Below are 19593 nucleotides of genomic sequence, written 5' to 3' on the forward strand. Positions count from 1 at the left end.
GACTGCCTGGGGATCGCAGATATTTTTTTATGATTAGGTACATATTTTGAAATAATAAAATAATTCAAATATAGCTGCTGTTTTATTTTCTTCCTTTTCTTGACGCTATGTCTGGTAGAACGGCTAGACCAAACGGCAAACCAAAAAATTAATCTTAAAAGCCTGTATTTTTTAAAAGGACCAATGTTCTTTAAAAAAAAATAGTACAGTCATTCGGTGCTTGAAAAGGTCCTTTCCAGGTAGCCCTATCTGGAAAGTTTTCCTGGAATTTTGAAAATACACACACTCACAAAGACTCTACACAAAGCTCTGTGTAGAGTTTAATAAACCACCACTTCGACGAATCAATTTATGTAGCAATTATCTCTCAATCGTCATTGTACTGGCAACAGTATGGGAAATCCTGATTCCTGCAATTGTAATAAAGGGAATGTTTGCACTTTATGCACGAACAATTTTCGCAATCATTGCTTTCAATTGTGTAATTCATCATCATCATTGTCAACCGATTCACGTATACGGCTGGACATAGGTCTCATGTAGGGACTTCCACAATCCACATGCCACCGTCTTGCACCACTTTAATCCCTGTGACTCGTATGATGTTGGCTGTCCATCTATGTCCACGTTGGTGGTCTTCCAACGCTGTGCTTTCCGGTGCGAGGTTGCAATTCTAAATATAAAAAATAGACAATAGCAGTACCCGGCATGCGTCGCAATGCTACGTAAAGTAAAACAAGCTGGCCAAGTGTGACGTGGCACGGACTTACAACATCACGTACATTGCAGTTTATGTTTCACCGTGTGACGTCCGTGATGCGTCCGTGCACGTGCGTATGTAGACTAAGTAGTACCTACTTACCTACTGACACTTGTGTTGAACAGACGTTCACCTAAACTGATTCCATGAAATTTTAGGTTCTAAGTGTTCAAAAACGTTTTATTAGACATGCAAAATTATTGTACGTCCACTAGTTTCTGCGTTATCAAGGGGTCAAAAATAGTAAAAAATTCACAAAAAAGGAGAAAACAATTTTCTCCTCTTTTGCGTCCCTTTAACGATTAAAGTTACGAGAAAACTGTCATAAACCAATAGGTTCTTATTAAATTCTCTGCAATACAGTCTTTGGATATATGTTGATAGGACTTATAGTTTACAAAATCTGCTCACATTTATTTTAAACTTTTTTCAAAAAGACGCACGTTTTCGCTCGCTGCCCCGCGCATGAATTTCAGTAGTGAAACTTATGAATATATCATCATCATCAGCCCATCGCCAGCTCACTACTGAGACATTTCTCCTCTCAGAATAAAAAGGGTTTGGCGATAGTCTCCCACGCTGGCCAAGTACGAATTGACAGGTTTTACATACCTTTGAGAACATTATGGGGAACTCTCAGGCATGCAAGTTTCCTCACGATGTTTGCCTTCACCTTAAAAGTTAAAACATACATAGCTCGGAAAAGTTGAGGTGCGTGCCCGATATCGAACCCCCGACTCCCCAACAGAAGACCAACGTCTTTACCACACTGTCACCGCTTTGTGGTGTAAACTGTAAATGTGTAAAGGGATTCAAGAATTTATTAAACCGGTCAGGTCTAGTGATTATATTATTATATTCATATTGCAGAAAACTACTCCGCAGTTACCGAGTTCAATACATGGAAGCCCTGACATCCTACATTCACATCGATCGTTGCTCAATCACGACGTGATTAAACGACAAACACACTTTCGCATTTATAATATGAGTAGTATTTTTTTTTTTAATATTCTTACCGTATCAGGTTTCATCGTACCCGTAGTTTACTCTGGTACCAGAGAATAGATCGCTATTGAATGACCGTGACAATGTAACGATCGGAATCACTTTGATTATTGTCTCTCTCGTTATTGGCTAAAATATTGCTAAAATGATGGTTGAACTAAAATACTCTTGGATGAATCTCTATGAAAATACTATAAATTCAGCCAACCACATATTATAAGACCAAATAAACAATTTCTATCTTATGAATTATGATTGAAAAAGAAATTTCCGCTGCTAAAAAATATCTAAGATTTTGTTGTTTTGTCGGGAAAGCGCGATGTTGGTATTTGAAGAACATTTTACGATTGGAAGAATGGAAACAAATTGTATTGCTTTTTATTATCTAAATATACGTAGGTATAAAAGGAAAAGGTGACTGACTGACTGAATGACTGACTGATTGACTGATCTATCAACGCACAGCTCAAACTATTGGACGTACCGGGCTGAAATTTGTCATGCCGATAACTATTATGACGTAGGCATCCGCTAAGAAAGGATTCTTGAGAATTAAACCCCTAAGAGGGTGAAATAGGGGTTTGAAATTTGTGTAGTCTACGCGGACGAAGTCGCAAGCATAAGCTAGTTTTCGATTAGGGAATTATATTTCACTTCCTATGTTATAATAATTGTAAACAAAATTAAACAAATATACATATACAAATAAACTATTGAATGTTAAATAGATTTGAAATATAATAAAATGTCGTAACTATTCGCATTGTTATCTTCAACAATTTTCTGATAAGGATTGGTATCATACAAATAATAATTATGTATTTATCAGTGTCTCCGACGATAAACACTCGTAATTTATTTATTTAAAATGTAGTAAAATTATAATAACAATTGTGTCGTATGGTAGGAATCTGATGTAATTTTTTTTTAACGCTGGGAATTGCGTTTACGCATCCCCCCTCCTGAGAGCCAGCCAGCTAACCAGCCAGCCAACCAACTGGAGGGAAGGTATGTGGGACTCGCCAGCCGAGAGGCGACCGGAATACCCACTAAAACCCAGCGGCATTTCTGCACGTCGCCTAGCGACTGGGTCACGGGAACGCCGCAGCAAACCACCGCGACCCAGTCAGCGACATCCACCGAGGCGGACCCTCCACCGGGGCCCCCGCTCACGAGGTCCCCCACCACACGTCCGAGGCGCACTAACGATGTGCGCCTCCCCCCCCCCGGGGACCCAACGGGCAACAACGCGATCCCGCGCACGTCGCCCGCGTCCCATCCTCCGCCTCGTCCACTGTGCCCTCTGCTAGTCGGAGAAACCTCTCCCTGCCAGGTCATTAGCCATGGCTAACAATATCCCCGAAGAGAGATTATTAGCCATGTTACCGGAGTGCACCGGCCCGAATACTGCTCTTCCCCTCGGATGCCCGATGCATCCAAAAGGGACCAGCAGCACCCAGGCACACTGGGAGGTTACCTGGCTGGCACCCCAGGAATCTGATGTAATAAATTAACCCTATTATTTTTGTAAGTAGGTACCTACCTACCTACAAGACAGATAACAAAACCTTTAGGCGATAGGAGTTGGTAAACTGTTTTTAATATAGAACAAAATATTTTTACTATCCAATCCAACAAGTAGGTACACTGTACCAAGAAAACCTAATGGAAAAATGTTTTATTACACATTAACGTAACATTTGTGTGAAGATCATCGCCTATGATAGAAGCGATAAAAATACGATATAGATAAGTAGGTATATTATCACTGATTATCTCAAGGAGCTAGATATTGTTTGAACGTTGATAAGTGCTGAAATCATCAAAAGTTATATTGAAGCTATTAATATTGTTTCTGTAAAATATTTTTTTTTAAATAAAGTGTTTGTTGAAGTTCTCATATAGGATGACAAGTACCTAGACTTGCCTAGTATAAAATTATATGGTCTTTAGTCATAAGTTTTCCGATAATAGTGTGTTATCGCCACATATTTTCCTTCACTGTGATTAAACGATTTATTCAGGTGTGACGTCGGAGAGCGCAGCTGATATTTTTGAATAACCATGTGTAATTTATTGATGTGAATTGTGGCCTATATTGTGAAAAGTGATACTGTGAGGTTAATCTAGATATAGGAAAATTATGGAAAGATTTAAGAAATTAAAAAAGGAAAAGCCTGGAAAAAGTTCTCTTAAGGATAAGACACCTTTATTCATTACAGATGTGAAAAGTATTAAAGAAAATATTAAAATAAAAGAAATTCTGAGAACTGTTAAAATGAATAGCAGTATGCGTCTGAAGGCGCCTCCGGGCAGCAAAGTCATAAATAATAAGGACTTTAATGACGATGACTGCTTTGAAGGCTCTTCAAGTAACCCACATTCTTCTGAATTATTGAGTGCTACAAATCCAGATGTTGTAGTTTCTAGTGCACAACAAAAAGAAAATGAAATAGATAGTGATAGTAATACTAGAAAATCTACCCAAGAAAGTGATAACGAAAACGAAATTATTGTAGTTGTTGAAAACAAAGACAGTACTTGCAACGAAATTGAAGAACCGGTTTCTATAGAACAATCAAGTGATTCCTCTCTAAAGAACAGCGATATTAGCCAGAAAGATTTAATTAATGTTAATACTGATAATGTTCTACCTAATGGAAAAACTAATGACAATTCCCGAGACAGAAAGTTATCCTTAGACCATACCATGTTATTGCGACTGGAAGGTCTATCGCAATCAGAATTAGATTTGCATTCAATAGGGAAGTCTCCCCTTGAGCGAAAATCCTCCTTTTTTAGGAAAACAATGGACAGTTTCGTAAGGAATACCACTGAAATGTTCAAAAAGCAGAATAAATCTTTGCAGCGTCGAGTTTCAATGTCTGTTTCTCTGCAATCCTTGAACGATAAGTCTTTGACGTCAAATGATTATCGAGAAATTCCAATCCAACAAGTAAGTTATCTGTTATTTTAGTATTTATTATTTTATTAAATATTTCTAGATGACGCCCGTGACTTAGTGCGCGTGAATTTAGGTTTTTAAAAATCCCGTTGTAGCCATATAATTTCATGAGATCAAAAAAGCGTGTGTCACTTTCCAGGTCTTTAACTACATTCATACAAAAATCACTTCGATCTGTAACTGTTATGTTGAGATTGAAGGACAAACAAACAAACAAAAATATTTATGACATTACTAGTGATTTCCTTAGCATAGAAATCTAATCATCGCAAGTATATAGATACTTTAGATTTTTATTTCTAGATCAAGGCTAATTAAACATAATATGTTTAAGTAGGTACCTAAGTGTTTGGTATAGTATTGATAACACTAATTACCAGGTTAGGTAAGTAGGTATATTTTAAGCCTCTTCTTTTTCTCCAATCATTGGAACCTCTCAAATACTCATCAATTTAGATAAAAACATTAACTAACAAAAAATAAACAATTATCTTTATAGCAGTGATAGCATAGTGATTAAGACGTCAGTCTCTTATTCGGGAGGTCGGGGGTTCGATCCCGGGTACGCACCTCTTACTTTTCGGAGCTATATGCGTTTTTATGAATTTGAACATCACTTAATTACCGTAGGAAAACTAAAAAGGAAAATTAAAAAGCTCCGACGGAATTTAAAAAAAGAACTACGCGGACGAAGACGCGGGCATCATCTACATAGTTTCAAGTACATAAAAGTAGGTTGAGTTTTTTTCAACTTTATTAGTTCTAGATAGTTATAAAGCAGATATGTTTTCTTTGTATGAAACTGGTTATAAAACACTGGTTTCGCTGGCGTCCGAAGCCTTGTATCGCATTGTATTGAAACAGTTTACAAAAATGTGGCCTAAACAAATAGTTTTTCAACTGCTGGTACGTTCAACCTTGACATACACAATAATTATGATGATAATGTCTCATTATAAGTAACTAGCTGACGCCCGCGACTTTGTACGCGTGGATTTAGGTTTTTAAAAATCCTGTGGGAACTCTTTGATTTTCCGGGATAAAAAGTAGCCTATGTCCCTTTCCAGGTCTTAAACTATCCCAATGCAAAAAAACCACGTCAATCCGTTGCTCCGTTGCGACGTGATTGAGAACAAACCAATAAACAAACACTTTCACATTTTTATAATAGGGATTGTGATAATGCAGTCTAAGCTGTTACCTGTAGTCTGTAGTATATAGAAGAAAAAGAACTCAAGATCCATACTTAAGGAAGTTGTTCTTCATAACACAAAGTACATAACCTACGCTAGAAAAGCTTTTGATGTAGGCAAGTAACTAAAAAATCCCCTTCACTCTAGTCTAAGTAAACGTTAAGCTTGCGCTACGAGTAGGTAGAACCATAGTCTAACGTAGCTAAATTAAATTTAAACTACCTGACTTCAGCCCGGCATATTGTGTTGAATTGCTTCGTTATCTAGAAAAAAGAGCACAAAATTGGGCCTTTTTTGATCGAAAAATACAAATCTTTGAGCCCGTGTAACTTTAAACTAAGTAAGTATTTTTAGAGGAATCTAAAAAACCACAGTCACAAATATTAGTTTCTTGAATGTGTCAAAATTCATAGACTTTGGTTGCTAAATATTCAAATGAGAATCAACCTACGATTGTATGGAGTACCTAAGTGACGGAGAGATCCCTGTTGATATTAATGCGAGCCGTGATAGTCTAGTGGTAAATACGACGGCCTTTTCTTCAGGAGGTCGAGGGTTTGACTCCGGGCGGAGTTACATGCGTTAATTATCACTTGCTTTAACAGTGAAAGAAAACACCGTGAAAAAACCTTCATGCCGGAGAGTTCTCCATTATGTTCTCAATGATACATGAAGTCTGACAATCCGCACTTGACCAGCATGGTGATGGTCAAAACCTTCTCATTTCGAGAGGAGACCCGTGCTCAGTAGTAAATGGGACGATGATGATGATGAAAAGTAATAAATGCTGATAACTTTTGATTCATTTATTCAAAGGTCAACGACGCTTCAGACGGCAGCAGAACAGACCTGCTAACACCAACTCCGATTGCTCGAAGCAATTCCAGCCTGTCAAGTATAGCGCCACGTCAGTCCTCAGAGCAGAGCCTCGCTGACAGCTACGCGGGAAGCCAGCCGACTCTTCATCCGTCCAGTTCAACCATGGAGAACCTCCATTCTTGTAGTGTTCATAGTAAGTATAAGACTAATACGACGCTCTGCTATTTGAAGAACGAATCCTACCTTCGTACATGAAACCACCAGGTTATTTATTTATGTATTCAAGTACCTAGATTGTTTGAACTCGAGGACCCAACTCCTCAGCCCTGATTCTGTAAGGAATTGCATTCGTGAATCGTAGTGATCCCACGGGATTTTTAAAGAATCATGCGTTTAAATGTTTTTACGAAATTTGGTACTGCATCCATGCATCATCTACTATGGACACTTGGACAGTCTCCTTTTTGGAAAATCAAAAGATCCACGGGAATTTTAAAAACGAAAATCGACGCGGGCGAAGCCGTGGGGATCAGCTAGTACAAACTATGGATCGCCTCCATAAGCCGAGGCTGTTACCCATGTCCGTCAGTCGCGTCTGATATAATAATTCATTTCCGCCTTAAAGTGAAGGTTAGTTATTTTAAAACTTAAACTCTAGCTACAATATTTGGGAGCAGCATCAAAATCAGATTTCCTGTTTCTGCAAAAGTACTATTGAAAGAATTCAAATACCTAACTATCATAAACCTTTTGAAAAGACCTAATTATTTGAATGCTTCGACTACGGTTTCTGCAAAACTACTATTGAAAGAATTTAAATAGGAATACCTATCATGAACCTTGTGAAAAGAACTTGATAAATGCTTCAATAAAAACTCTATATCGATGGATGAATGAAAAACACCCTGAAGAATCTGCCAATTACGTGTGTAAAAACATCAATCCAAAACTTATCTGCAACTTACCTTTGAATTCATTGAAATAACGTTAGCAAAATGGAAATTTATTTTGCCGGCAACTAAAATTGTAAGCGGCAACTAATAGCTTTTGTCCTATTAAAATAAACTGGTAGCGCAATAAGCTGGTTTTTGCGACTAATTAAATAAATAAGCAGCTTAAATTAAGCTTCATAAAATATAGAAACGTGAAATACGTAAAATATAGAAGATTGGGAAATAACCGAGGTAAGAAGTATAATAAAAAACAAATGGATGTATTAGGTGTGGTCGCATACGTTCTGACTTGGCGACTAATGTTGTTCTTCTATGGCAACTATTTGCACCTAAATTACAATCTATTTAATAATGTTCCGTGTGAAAAAATGTAGCTTAATAGATTTAGACCATCAAAAATATAGTATTTTTATAGTGTTATGTTAAACTATAATTGAGGAGCTGGCGAACAAAACGGTGTAGTTTGATACTAAATAGTGACTAAGATACTTTTTCTTTAATAAGTACTTCTTTTTTTTCACTGAATACAAATCTGAACTTAATTTCAAGCAACTATGCCTAAAACTGTGCTAAAATTGAGAACAAAATTCATGTTTTCAATCAAAACGGTAATAACCAAAGTATAATTGCAGTAAAATTTCAACAGCTTTCATTCAGTGTTTGCTCCTCCCGTAAAACTTTTTTTAATTTAATTTTATTTTATTTTTATTTTCGTTCAAGTACACCGTCTTGCACGCCAGCTATTTTATTATTTTCTTGTTATTTAAACAGGCTTGAATGAAGACTATGTAAAAGAGGCCATGCTGAACTCTCGTGCCATATCCATGAGCTCTGGTTTGGATTCAACGTTTGGCAATCCACGCAAAAAATCATCCCGTTCCAATAGGTAAATCATTCTTTACATTTGGGACGAATTAGGGGAGTAATTTTTATACACCTTTGTTACCTGTTATCTACCAAAGCCACGATGATCCAAACTTCATAGTCGCTGATCGCTCCTACCTGTTGGGCAAAAACACAGAGATTTTTTTTCGCTCTTATAAAATAACGAAGGGTCTGGCCGTCACGGGTCTTGGTTTCTATCCATGAGGGAGCGATGGCAGGCTAGATATAGCATAATATATAAAAATAAATGTATCTTTGATTGTTAAATATACCTACAGTTGTTTTTGAAACTTGGAGAATATTTCTAATATAGTACCTATACCATCAACGTACAAAGGTGGCATGCGAATCGTCTTTACAGAGAGTGATCACAATAGATTGGTGGGTCACGACAATTTTGGTAACCATCACGGATATGGCTTTTGTGGGTTTCAAGGTAGAGGGCAAGTCTCTGAAGCCAAATATGTAACTTTGTCAGCGCTGAGTGGTTGCCATAAAAATTATGATATCAGATATGGATATGGCTGGTGATAGTATAAAAAGTTAGTACTAGTTGTGCTCATGAAAACTATGTAAAGACTGATAAAGATTCGGTCCCGTTTTGGAGCTATTCCAAAGTACATGCAAAAATAAAGATTAGAGTAATGACTGGTGCTTATATAGGAAGTAAGTGCAAGCTTTACCCATGCAAATTATGTAAAAAACTTAAATAAACTCTGGTTGCGTTATGGAGTAATGCCGGTTCAAAAAATATGCTTATATGTATGGAGCCCAAAAAAGTAGTTGAATGGATATGGCTGTTGATGGTGTAATAAGTAAGCACTATCGTATATATTATAAACTACGTAAAGGTTGATCTAAGATTTGGTTGTATTTTGGAGCTATGTTCGTTCAAACATATTGCTAAAATAAAAATAATGAGGAATATGGTTGCTGATGGTATAGATAGTAAGTACTAGCTTCACACAAAATATTGTGGAAAATATAATCAGAAATTCGGTTGCGTTTTGTAAAATGGCAAAAAATATGCTTATATGGAGTAACGAAAAATTTTGATGAATGTAGCTACCGATAGTGTAAAAAATAATCATTAGTTGTATTTATGTCAGTTTTGTAAAAGCTAATCAATTCTAATAATTCAGGTAGCTAATAATTCGGTTGTGTTTTGGAGTAACGCCCATTCATACACATTGTTAAAATAAAAATGATAAAAGAGATAGCTGCTAATGGTAGAGAAAGTAAAAACAAGCTTTACAAATACAAATTGTGTAAAAAGTTAAAAACTGATCAAAAATTCAGTTGCATTTAGGAACAGCGTCGGTTCAAAAAATATTTCCAAAATAAAAACGATAAGCTGTTTATTCATGGTATTGAAAGTGAGTACAAGCTCTACATATTATACGAATTACCTATGTAAAAAAGACCAAAAACTTTGTTGCGTTATGGAGAAATGTCGGTTCAGAAATATGCTTATATGGAGCCCAAATAAGAAGTTGAATTAATGTGACAGTTGATTGTGTAAAAAGAAATCGCGTAAAACGCGACCGAATTGGACCGAATCTTGATCAGTCCTTTCATAGTTCTCAAGAGCACAACTAGTACTTACTTGTTATACTATCACCAGCCATATCCATATCTGATATCATAATACTTATGGCGACCACTCAACGCAGGCAGAGTCACATATTTGACTTCAGAGAGTTGCCCTCTATCATTTTGAATCCAAAAAATGCCATATCCGTGATGGTGAGCAAAATTGTCGGACCCGCCGGTCTATAATAATTGTAACGCACGCCGGGCAATAGCTGCTAGTTCTGTAAATAACTTGATCCCGACTAATATTATAAAGGCGAAAGTTTGTATGTGTGTGTGTGTGTGTGTATGTTTGTTACTCCTTCACGCAAAAACTACTGGACGGATTTGGCTAAAATTTGGAATGGAGATAGATTATACCCTGGATTAACACATAGGCTACTTTTTATCCCGGAAAATAAAAGAGTTCTCGGGGAATTTTGAAAAACGTAAATCCACGCGGACGAATTCGCGGGCATCAGCTAGTTATAACATAACACTTTCATACCATTTGGATTGGACGTAACGTATTCAACTCGAAAAAATTGCATTTATAATTGAAAAGTTAAAATTTTCCCCGATTCTCTACAATATTTTTACGTTATAATCCGCTTGTCTAGAACCATTATTACTTTCAGAAAAAAAAAACTGATTCTGAATAGAGTAGTACTGAATAATGTAGTGCCGCGTGTCTATGTTTATATATAAACAAATACGGTTGTGTATTAATAGGTATCATGTTTCAGGGTAACTTGGGTGGCAAGCGAAGGCTTAACAAACTACTTACGACGCGTCATTCAGGATGAAAAGATTAAAGAGTTGCAGTCTTGCCAATCCAATCAAGATTTCTCGTGTATACCAGAGCACGAACATTATAATCGCAAGCCGAACACGAAGGGCAGAAGGTTGTCTTACCAGCGAGCCGTTTCGGGGGAAGACCCAGTGGTACCAACAAAATATCCTGATTCAACAATGAGGAGAAAACACCCAGAGATGCATGAGGTTAGTTTAATGTTAATTTGATCTCCATACTAATATTATCAATCCGAAAGTGTGTCTGTCTGTCTGTATGTCTGTCTGTCTGCTAGACTTTCACGGCCCAACCGTTTAACCGATTTTGATGAAATTTGGTACAGAGATAGCTTGCATCCCGGGGAAGGACATAGGATGCAAGCTTTCTCTGTACCAAATAGTTGATGCCCGGATGTTAAGGTGGATTTAGGTTTTGATTTTGATTTGATGAACTCCTTGATTTTCCAGGACAAAAAGTAGCCTCTCTCCATCCACGGGATCGAAGCTATCTTTGTACTACATTTCGCCAAAATCAGCCGCGGAAATCTTGCAGACAGACATTCACATCTTCTCAGTTATTATAAATATTAGTATGGATTTCTGTATTATTATTAGTCAAAATCGTTGTATGCTACAAACATGTTCCGAATATTTTGCAGATGAACTTTTACCATGATTTGAAAAAGCTAAAAAGCTCGTAGTCGAGGTCTTGAAACTAATTTTCAGAGTTACGATACCATAATGAGCAGAGATTGTATGAAAATTTCATTGAAACTTTCCCATTACAGAAAGGCTAGGCTACACATGTAACGAAAAAGCCTGTGATGATGGTGATGTGTATGTCATTAATTTACTATCAACCGATAGACGTCCACTGCTGGACATAAGTCTCTTGTATGGAGTTCCATATCACAGTCTTACGCTGCCTGAATCCAGCTGCTCCCTGCGACTCGTTTGATGTCGTCTGTCCACCTTCCGACGCTACGCTTTCCGGTGCAAGGTCGCCATTCTAGCACCTTGGGATCCCAGCGTCGCTCTGCCCATTACCACTTCAGTTTCGCAACCCAATGAGCTATGTCGCTTACCCCGGTGCTCCTACGAATTTCCTCATTTCTGATTTGAGTTGAGCACGTAGAGAAACGCCAAGCATAGCTCTCTCCATCGCCCACTGAGTGGCTCAGAGCTTTCTTATGAGTTCCAAAGTTAGCGACTATGTCTCGAATCCATATGTCAATCGCTGCCAACATGCGCTGGTCAAAGATTTTAGTCTTCAAGCACTGATGAATTTTGGATGAAAAAACATTTAGAAGCTTTCCAAATGCAGTCCAGCCGAATTGTATTCGGGTGTTAATATTTTTGTCGAAATTGGACCTTTTGTTCGCGACAGTTGACCTGGCATGAGGTGAGTCGTGCAGGAGGGATGCGCCGCACATCCGCGCTGTCATAGTTTTAGTGTTGCACGAGTCCGTATCGACCGCGTTTACGCGATTTCACGTTTGCTTGTAGTTTTGTGTATTGAAAAAAAAATAAAAAAATTACTGTTTGTCACGTGTAAAAAACGAACAAGTAATCCATTCTCAAACACGTGAACTACCCAGAAACGTATTAGTATATTGTAGTATTGAATGAAAAAATAATTGTTATAAATACATTGGATAGGTCTGTGTTGTACACTGGAATATCGAAAAGAAGTCTATGTGCAGAATAAAATCCGATTTAAAATTTGTAGGACCACATGAACAATAAAATAACTTTCACAATTCAAATGAAGTGTTTGTACTTATGTTACTGTAAGTTCCTTTGATTTCGATTGTGGTGAATAGAATATTAATTAATAAAAAATGTGGTAGGTACTAATTTTACTCCCATTTTGTTGCGTACCTACCAAGAAAATTATCGATATCGATTACCCGATATGTGATGTCACATCACTAGAAAATTGCCCTCTCGACCTGCCGCGAACAATATCTAGCCGTCTAAAATTTCGATACAGAGCTCTCAACGATTACTGGATGGGATGGCACATTAGAATTGGACGTAATTTTGCTCATATTCATTTGCTTGTGATACGCTTGCTGAATATTGCTCCAACCACTATGATACAAAGAACTTAAGTGTCCAGTGACACTAACATATGAAAGAGGTGGTAGACAGGTTCCTTACTAGACTTATCAATTGAAAAGGAAAATGGTAAAAATAGTATCATAACTCTATGAAAAAAAAAAGTTTGAAAAACCTTTAAAGAAGCATGTTGTTGATAATATATCCGAATAGCATATTCATCTATAGCAGGAAAGTACTAAAGCTAATGTAAAGTTGTAAGTAAAGCTAATGCAAAATGTAAATCTGATATTATCAAAAACATACAAAGAGAATTTAGCATACACAGTAATAGAATCTTCGCAAGTAGGTACTTTTCTAGCTATCTCTCCATGTAGCTCTATGCAACGTACTCTATATTATGCACTACGCAAGACGAATTGAGATGGATCGTTCCGAACAAAAATTTTTGCGGGATGCAACTTGCTTTTTTGTTTTATAAATGGATGACCAGTGTTATGCTAACTTTGATAGCTTTATGGAATACGATTTTCGTCGGCTCGACTTGTATTTTAGTTTTTATAAGATAATCCCTATCCTGATACATTAACCATTTAAAATTGAGACATTTCTTCAGGCTGTACATATGACATGATAACACAGGATTACCGGGTGCTTCTTAAACTTGGGTATTTCAATTTAAAATCTTAAATGGTGACGGTATCATGCGTAAAATCAATTAAATAAATAAATAAATAAATCAATTATTGTTTCACCAAAATTTACAGCAAAGAGTCTAAAATAAGTTGTACACTCGTGTTATAGGCATCAGTGCTCTCCACTTACACACTAGAATATAAAAAACAATAGAGGAAATTTATGAAAAATATTATTCGAAACTAAAACATTTATGACATTAAGTTACAATATGAAGTTTAATATATATCTACATATATACAAACTAGATGACCTCTCTGGGAGTACAATTAGCACCTATATAGGCCACCGCACAGTTTTCTAATACTTAAAATCTTTTTTTCTTTCTTCTTCCTTTCTAATGCAACGCAAAAAGCCTCGTAGTCATAACCTATTGAACCACGAATCTTTGATTTGAAGTCAACTTTGTTTATAGACAAATCGCGTGCCGCACGCAAATGTGCCCCACCGGACTCGCACCCTTTCTTAAATTCATATCAAACCTGTTACAGCGGAAAACCGTGTTCAAGTTGTTTCATACTAGCGTATACTTAAACCATGGTTTACTTCCTTTCTGAACTTTGATTACGTCCCTGGTGTGGTGGTATGCGGCACTTAGGAAATTTATAATTTCTAAATTGGTTTTATAAGACTTGGCTTGGTTTGGTCGTCGCTTGGCGGCAAAGCCGTGGCACCAAGCAGTTTAAAGCGTGTAGAAATCAATTCACGGGACGTTCTTCATTTTTAACCGACTTCAAAAAAGGAGGAGGTTCTCAATTCATCGGAATCTTTTTATTTTTTTTTATTTTTTATTTTTTATGTTTACCCGAATACCCGAAGACGCCTGGACCGATTTTAAAAATTCTTTTTTTGTTTGAAAGGGTATACTTCGAAGATAGATAATGGAACTCCTCAACGGATAAGAGTAAATTGCTCGCGATCAGTGTAATAGCTTAGTAAACAGTAGATTTTTAACCAGGCATAGCATATTTTAATACCATGGGGCCACTAAAAATTGTGAAATAATTTTTTTTGACAAAAAAAATAAAAACTGACTTCGACACACAAACACTAAAAATTGAAAAATAATTTAATTTATTACCGAATATATTATGTATACAAGAGTTGATATAGTTCCATAATAATATTTTGTGGGGTCGGTGCCAATGAGGTGCCATTGTGGAGTCTCATAAAAATTCGAAGTCGATTCGCGCAGCTGAAGCTAATTGGCACCGGCACCAAAAAATATTATTATGGAACTATATCAACTCTTGTATGCATAATATATTCGGTAATAAATTAAATTATTTTTCAATTTTTAGTGTTTGTGTATCGAAGTCGTTTTTTATTTTTTTTGTCAATATTAAGTTAAATAAATTCATACGTGCACGCAATTGGGTATTTGCTTGTGTCAAAATCAATTATTTCTCAGTGATTATTAAATAGAGGGTCTTTCAAAATATGTAAAATCCACGCCCTTTGTTAGTTTTAAGTGTAATAACCGTTTTAAACTATATCGATTAAACTAAAAATGCACGTCAAATGATTGTGACGTCACATTTCAGTATTTCATAATAGCTCGCATAGGTACTAAGCGCGCGTTTTGACGTTTGATAAAAAATTACTGATTTGATTAGTTGCCAAATACCGAATTTTAATCAATATTTAGTCTTTTAAACTATAAATTGTTTGACTTTTTATTCCACTGTTGATCAATAAATATTCATTTTTAGCCCACTTTCATCTTAAACTGCATCTTCATTCACCATCTGATGAGATCGCAGCCAAGAGATAAATTTTATTTGAATTAGAAATAAACTCCATACGAGTAATCCAACATTCAACTATGCCAATAACTGCGGATAAAGTAGAAAATCTCATTTTGTAAAGATGAGATCATAAAGTTACGCGTGTTTATTTCTTATCGCACCAAACCTAATTTGTGTGGTTTACTACAGTGATGGACCAAGGGTGGGGTGGACGGGGCGATCTGCCTCGGGCCTCGGGTCTAGGGGGCTTCCAAACCTTGAAAAGTTCTTGAACGAGATCCCAAATAAGTATGTTCAGTAGGCAAATAAGAGCCAGGCCTCTAACAATGAGGTTTAAATAGTAAAAACTTTATGAATATCGTATGAAAGGAAGGGTCTCTTCTGTAGTAAGAAAAACTTTCACGCTGGTTTATTTAAAAACTTGATATTTTCCAGTAACTACGCTTTCATTTTGAGCGATCATCGTCGTTTTAATAAAATTAAAGAAAAAGTTCTAAGCATGAGCGAAGCGAGTGTGAAAATTTCATGGTTATTAAACTGATTTCTGTTGGTTTTCGAATCGGATTTTGACGACATCTCTGGCGCATGGTCTTATAAGTGGGAGGTCCCCGAGGTCCCGGGTTGAAAAAAATAACATATTTTGAGAAAGAAACCGTCATTCATACAACCAGTAAAATAGAATAAAATAAGCCTGAAAAAAAATAAAGGTACCTTTGTACTTATTTGATTGTGTCGTTGAAAATATTACAATAAAACCTAAAGCTAGCTCAAAGTAAGTTGGTAAAATCATACAAGTAGGTATGTACGTTCATATATACAGCTACTTGCTATTTGATGACAACAAGTTGACTAATTGAAATTATGTTTTATAATCTAAATATATAAAAGGAAAGAGTGACTGACTGATTGACTGACTGACTGACTGATCTATCAACGCACAGGAAGGATTTTTAAAAATTCAGCCCCTAAGGGGGTGAAATAGGGATTTGAAATTCGTATAGTCCACGCGGACGAAGTCGCGAGCACAAGCTCGTTTATAATAAAAAAGATGATGCCCGCGACTTCGTCCGCGTGGATTTAGGTTTTTAAAAATCCCGTGGGACCTCTTTGATTTTCCGGGTTAAAAAGTAAAAAGCCTATGTCCTTCCCCGGGATGCAAGCTATATCCGTACCAAATTTTGTCAAAATTGGTTGAACGGATTGGCCGCGAAAGTCTAGCAGACAGACAGATAGACACACTTGCGCATTTATAATATTAGTATGGATATGCATGCCAAACAGCGCGATCCATCCAGTAGTTTGAGCTTTGCGTTGATTTATCTGTCAGTCAGTCACCTTTTCATCATTTTATATATTTAGATTTCTTAAAACTCGAAAAAGTAAGAGATGCGTGCCCGATTCCCCTAATAGGAGGCCTGAATCTTAACCACTAGGCTATCACCGCTTCTGAGTAGGCACATTACTAGGTACACTTATATTAATTCACCCACTCTATTGAATTAAAAACATTATAAACCACCTGTGTAAATTTAGAACCAAACGATCTTTGAAAAGATTACACATTTATATAATCCACATTTTTCTTTCTTTTCCAATTATAATACGAGGATGAATTGATAATAAAAAAAGCTTCACCAAGCGCACCTGTAACTGACAACCGTACTGTATTTGAATATTTTATAATCTTACTCGTATGGAAGTTGTTGGTGCACTATAAATAAATTTCAAAACTCATTATCGGCTCACTACTTGCCACGGGTCTACTCTCAGAATGCGAAGGGATTAGGTCACAGTCCACCACGCTGGCCGAATGCGTATTGCGAGATTTAACACACCGGTTTCCACACGATTTTAATAATACCTATATATTATAAAGTAGCTGCCCTGGCGAACTTCGTTCCGCCTAACAGTCGATTTAATTTTTTTAAATTTTTTTCTCCGTAAGAACCATCCTCGTACTTCAAGGAATATTATAAAAAAGAATTAGCGAAATCAGTTCAGCTGTTCTCGAGATTTGCGATGAGCAACACATTTAGTGATTCATTTTTATATTATAGAGATATAGTTTACAATATTATGATAAAACGAACTCTGAAAAATTAAAGGTGCATGCCTGGGATCGATGCCCTGACCTCCCAGTGAAGGACGACGTTTTAACCATTAGGTCAGTCGGACTTCGATGAAATATTAAATTCTATATCGATGAGCTCGAACGCAACTCCGATTCAGTCCCTCAAATTGCTATTGCGCTGGAACCATGTCTCATTAACATCGAAATGACGTCATTTTGACGTCAGCTGAAATAAAAATACACAACCAGCTCGAAACTTCAGTCTAGTGCTGACGTCACTAAAATGGCGGCCACGCGCATTAGCAATTTGCGGGACTTCTATCTATTATATGTTTAGATGTGACTTCTAGATTATTATTTAATATTTGAAAACATTATAATAATTTTACAATTTGCTATCGATTTAATTTTTTTCTGTGTTAAAATAAAAAATTGCGCTTGCACCTCTGTTTATTTAGTATTATATCTTTCTCTCAAATTGAAAACTAAAATTCGTCTAACCAGGTATTTACCCTGTCAATTAGTCGAGCAAACCAACTAAAACCCTAACCTAAAACCAATTCTATCAAACCAGTGCTATCAAACTCTTAAAATAAATGTGATTGTCGTAAAGTGATTAAGACCCTGCCCGATGGACGCTGGAATCACCGCACCTAACCCTACAATATGAAATCCTAAAAAGCACTATTCGTAAGTATATATTTACCTATGTTGGATAGTAAGATTTAACAAAGTCTATTATTTCAGTGCATAATTAATTTGCTTTCAGTTCGACAGGCAAATTAATACATAATGATTGTTTTCTGGAATAACGAACAAATTGAAAACATGCAATTAAAATTAATTTTCGACTTTACGCTACCCAGAAATATAAATTGTTAAATGTTCCGGACGCGCGCTTTTATAAAGTGAAATGTATTTCACATGCGTGAAATTCATTTCTCAACTATAACCTCACTTTTATAAAGGTTGTAGATTTTAATAATGGAGCTTTATAAATTTTTGACGGATTTCAGGGTTCTATGTAAATAATTTCGCGATGTCGTGTATATCACGACATGGTAACCATGTGAATTTTGCGTAAACGAATAGAGTGGGTGAATTAATATAAGTGTACCTAGTAATGTGCCTACTCAGAAGCGGTGATAGCCTAGTGGTTAAGATTCAGGCCTCCTATTAGGGGGATCGGGCACGCACCTCATACTTTTTCGAGTTAAATGCGTTTTAAGAAATCTAAATATATAAAGATATAAAGGGAGAAGGTGTCTGATTGACTAAATCAACGCAAAGCTCAAACTAGTGGATGGATAGCGCTGAAATTTTGCATGCATATATCTAATATGACGTAGACTTTTTAAATTACTTATAGTCTAGCGCTTGCCTGCAATCAGATCTGCTGGGAAGAGATGATGCAGCCTAAAAGGGAGCGTGCTTGCCTGGAAGATACCTTTTCACTCTTGACTCCAAGCTACGAAAAATAATATTATGTAAATTATCGATACATATGACTAATTATTTATTGTAAAGTAAATACTGACAACATACTAGGATTGACAGTATATGGCTGGATTTAAAATACAGTTGTCTATAGAAATTATGTGAAATAATATGTAAATCATCAATATATTATGGCATTAATTAATGTAGTAAAAATAGGTAACCCGTCAATACATGTTGCAAATAATATTATTTAAGTAAATTAATAATAATGTCAACAATCTCAATGTTGGTACAATGGTACCTACCATTACCATAATGTCATGTGATGTCGAGGTCCGGCTGTTTTGCGATGGGAAGATATAAAAGTAGTTACCTCGACAGAGGAGCCACAGCAAAGAGTATATAATCACTACGTTTTAAGCCACAGTATTTTATCATAATTCATTCTGGAGTTAGTTCGATTCTTGTGTCAACTACAGTGACAGCTTTATTGTTACAATTGAATGGTGAAGTTCTGCAGCCCAGAGCAAACGAGGCCGGCGGTTTATCTAAAGCTAAGTATTCTTATGTTTTATCGTAATTGTTGTAATGTAATCACTTGCCTATTCTATCTTACTTGTTATAACCATG

The 19593-nt window shown here is 36.4% G+C and overlaps 1 protein-coding gene across 2 annotated transcripts in view; it reads left to right on the forward strand.

Moving 5' to 3' along the window:
• Positions 1-3587: 3587 nt before the first annotated feature.
• The window catches only part of LOC117995685 (uncharacterized), an 86733-nt gene continuing 70727 nt past the window's right edge, over positions 3588-19593 (forward strand). For both annotated transcript variants that reach the window (XM_069509024.1, XM_069509025.1), the window contains exons 1-4: positions 3588-4724; positions 6743-6938; positions 8470-8584; positions 10902-11157. In XM_069509024.1, the coding sequence (XP_069365125.1) occupies positions 3912-4724; positions 6743-6938; positions 8470-8584; positions 10902-11157 (1380 nt within the window). In that variant the 5' untranslated portion in view covers positions 3588-3911. The remainder of the gene's footprint in view (positions 4725-6742; positions 6939-8469; positions 8585-10901; positions 11158-19593) is intronic.

This window comes from Maniola hyperantus, chromosome Z (genome assembly GCF_902806685.2).
Source record: "Maniola hyperantus chromosome Z, iAphHyp1.2, whole genome shotgun sequence".
NCBI classification, from domain to species: domain Eukaryota; kingdom Metazoa; phylum Arthropoda; class Insecta; order Lepidoptera; family Nymphalidae; genus Maniola; species Maniola hyperantus.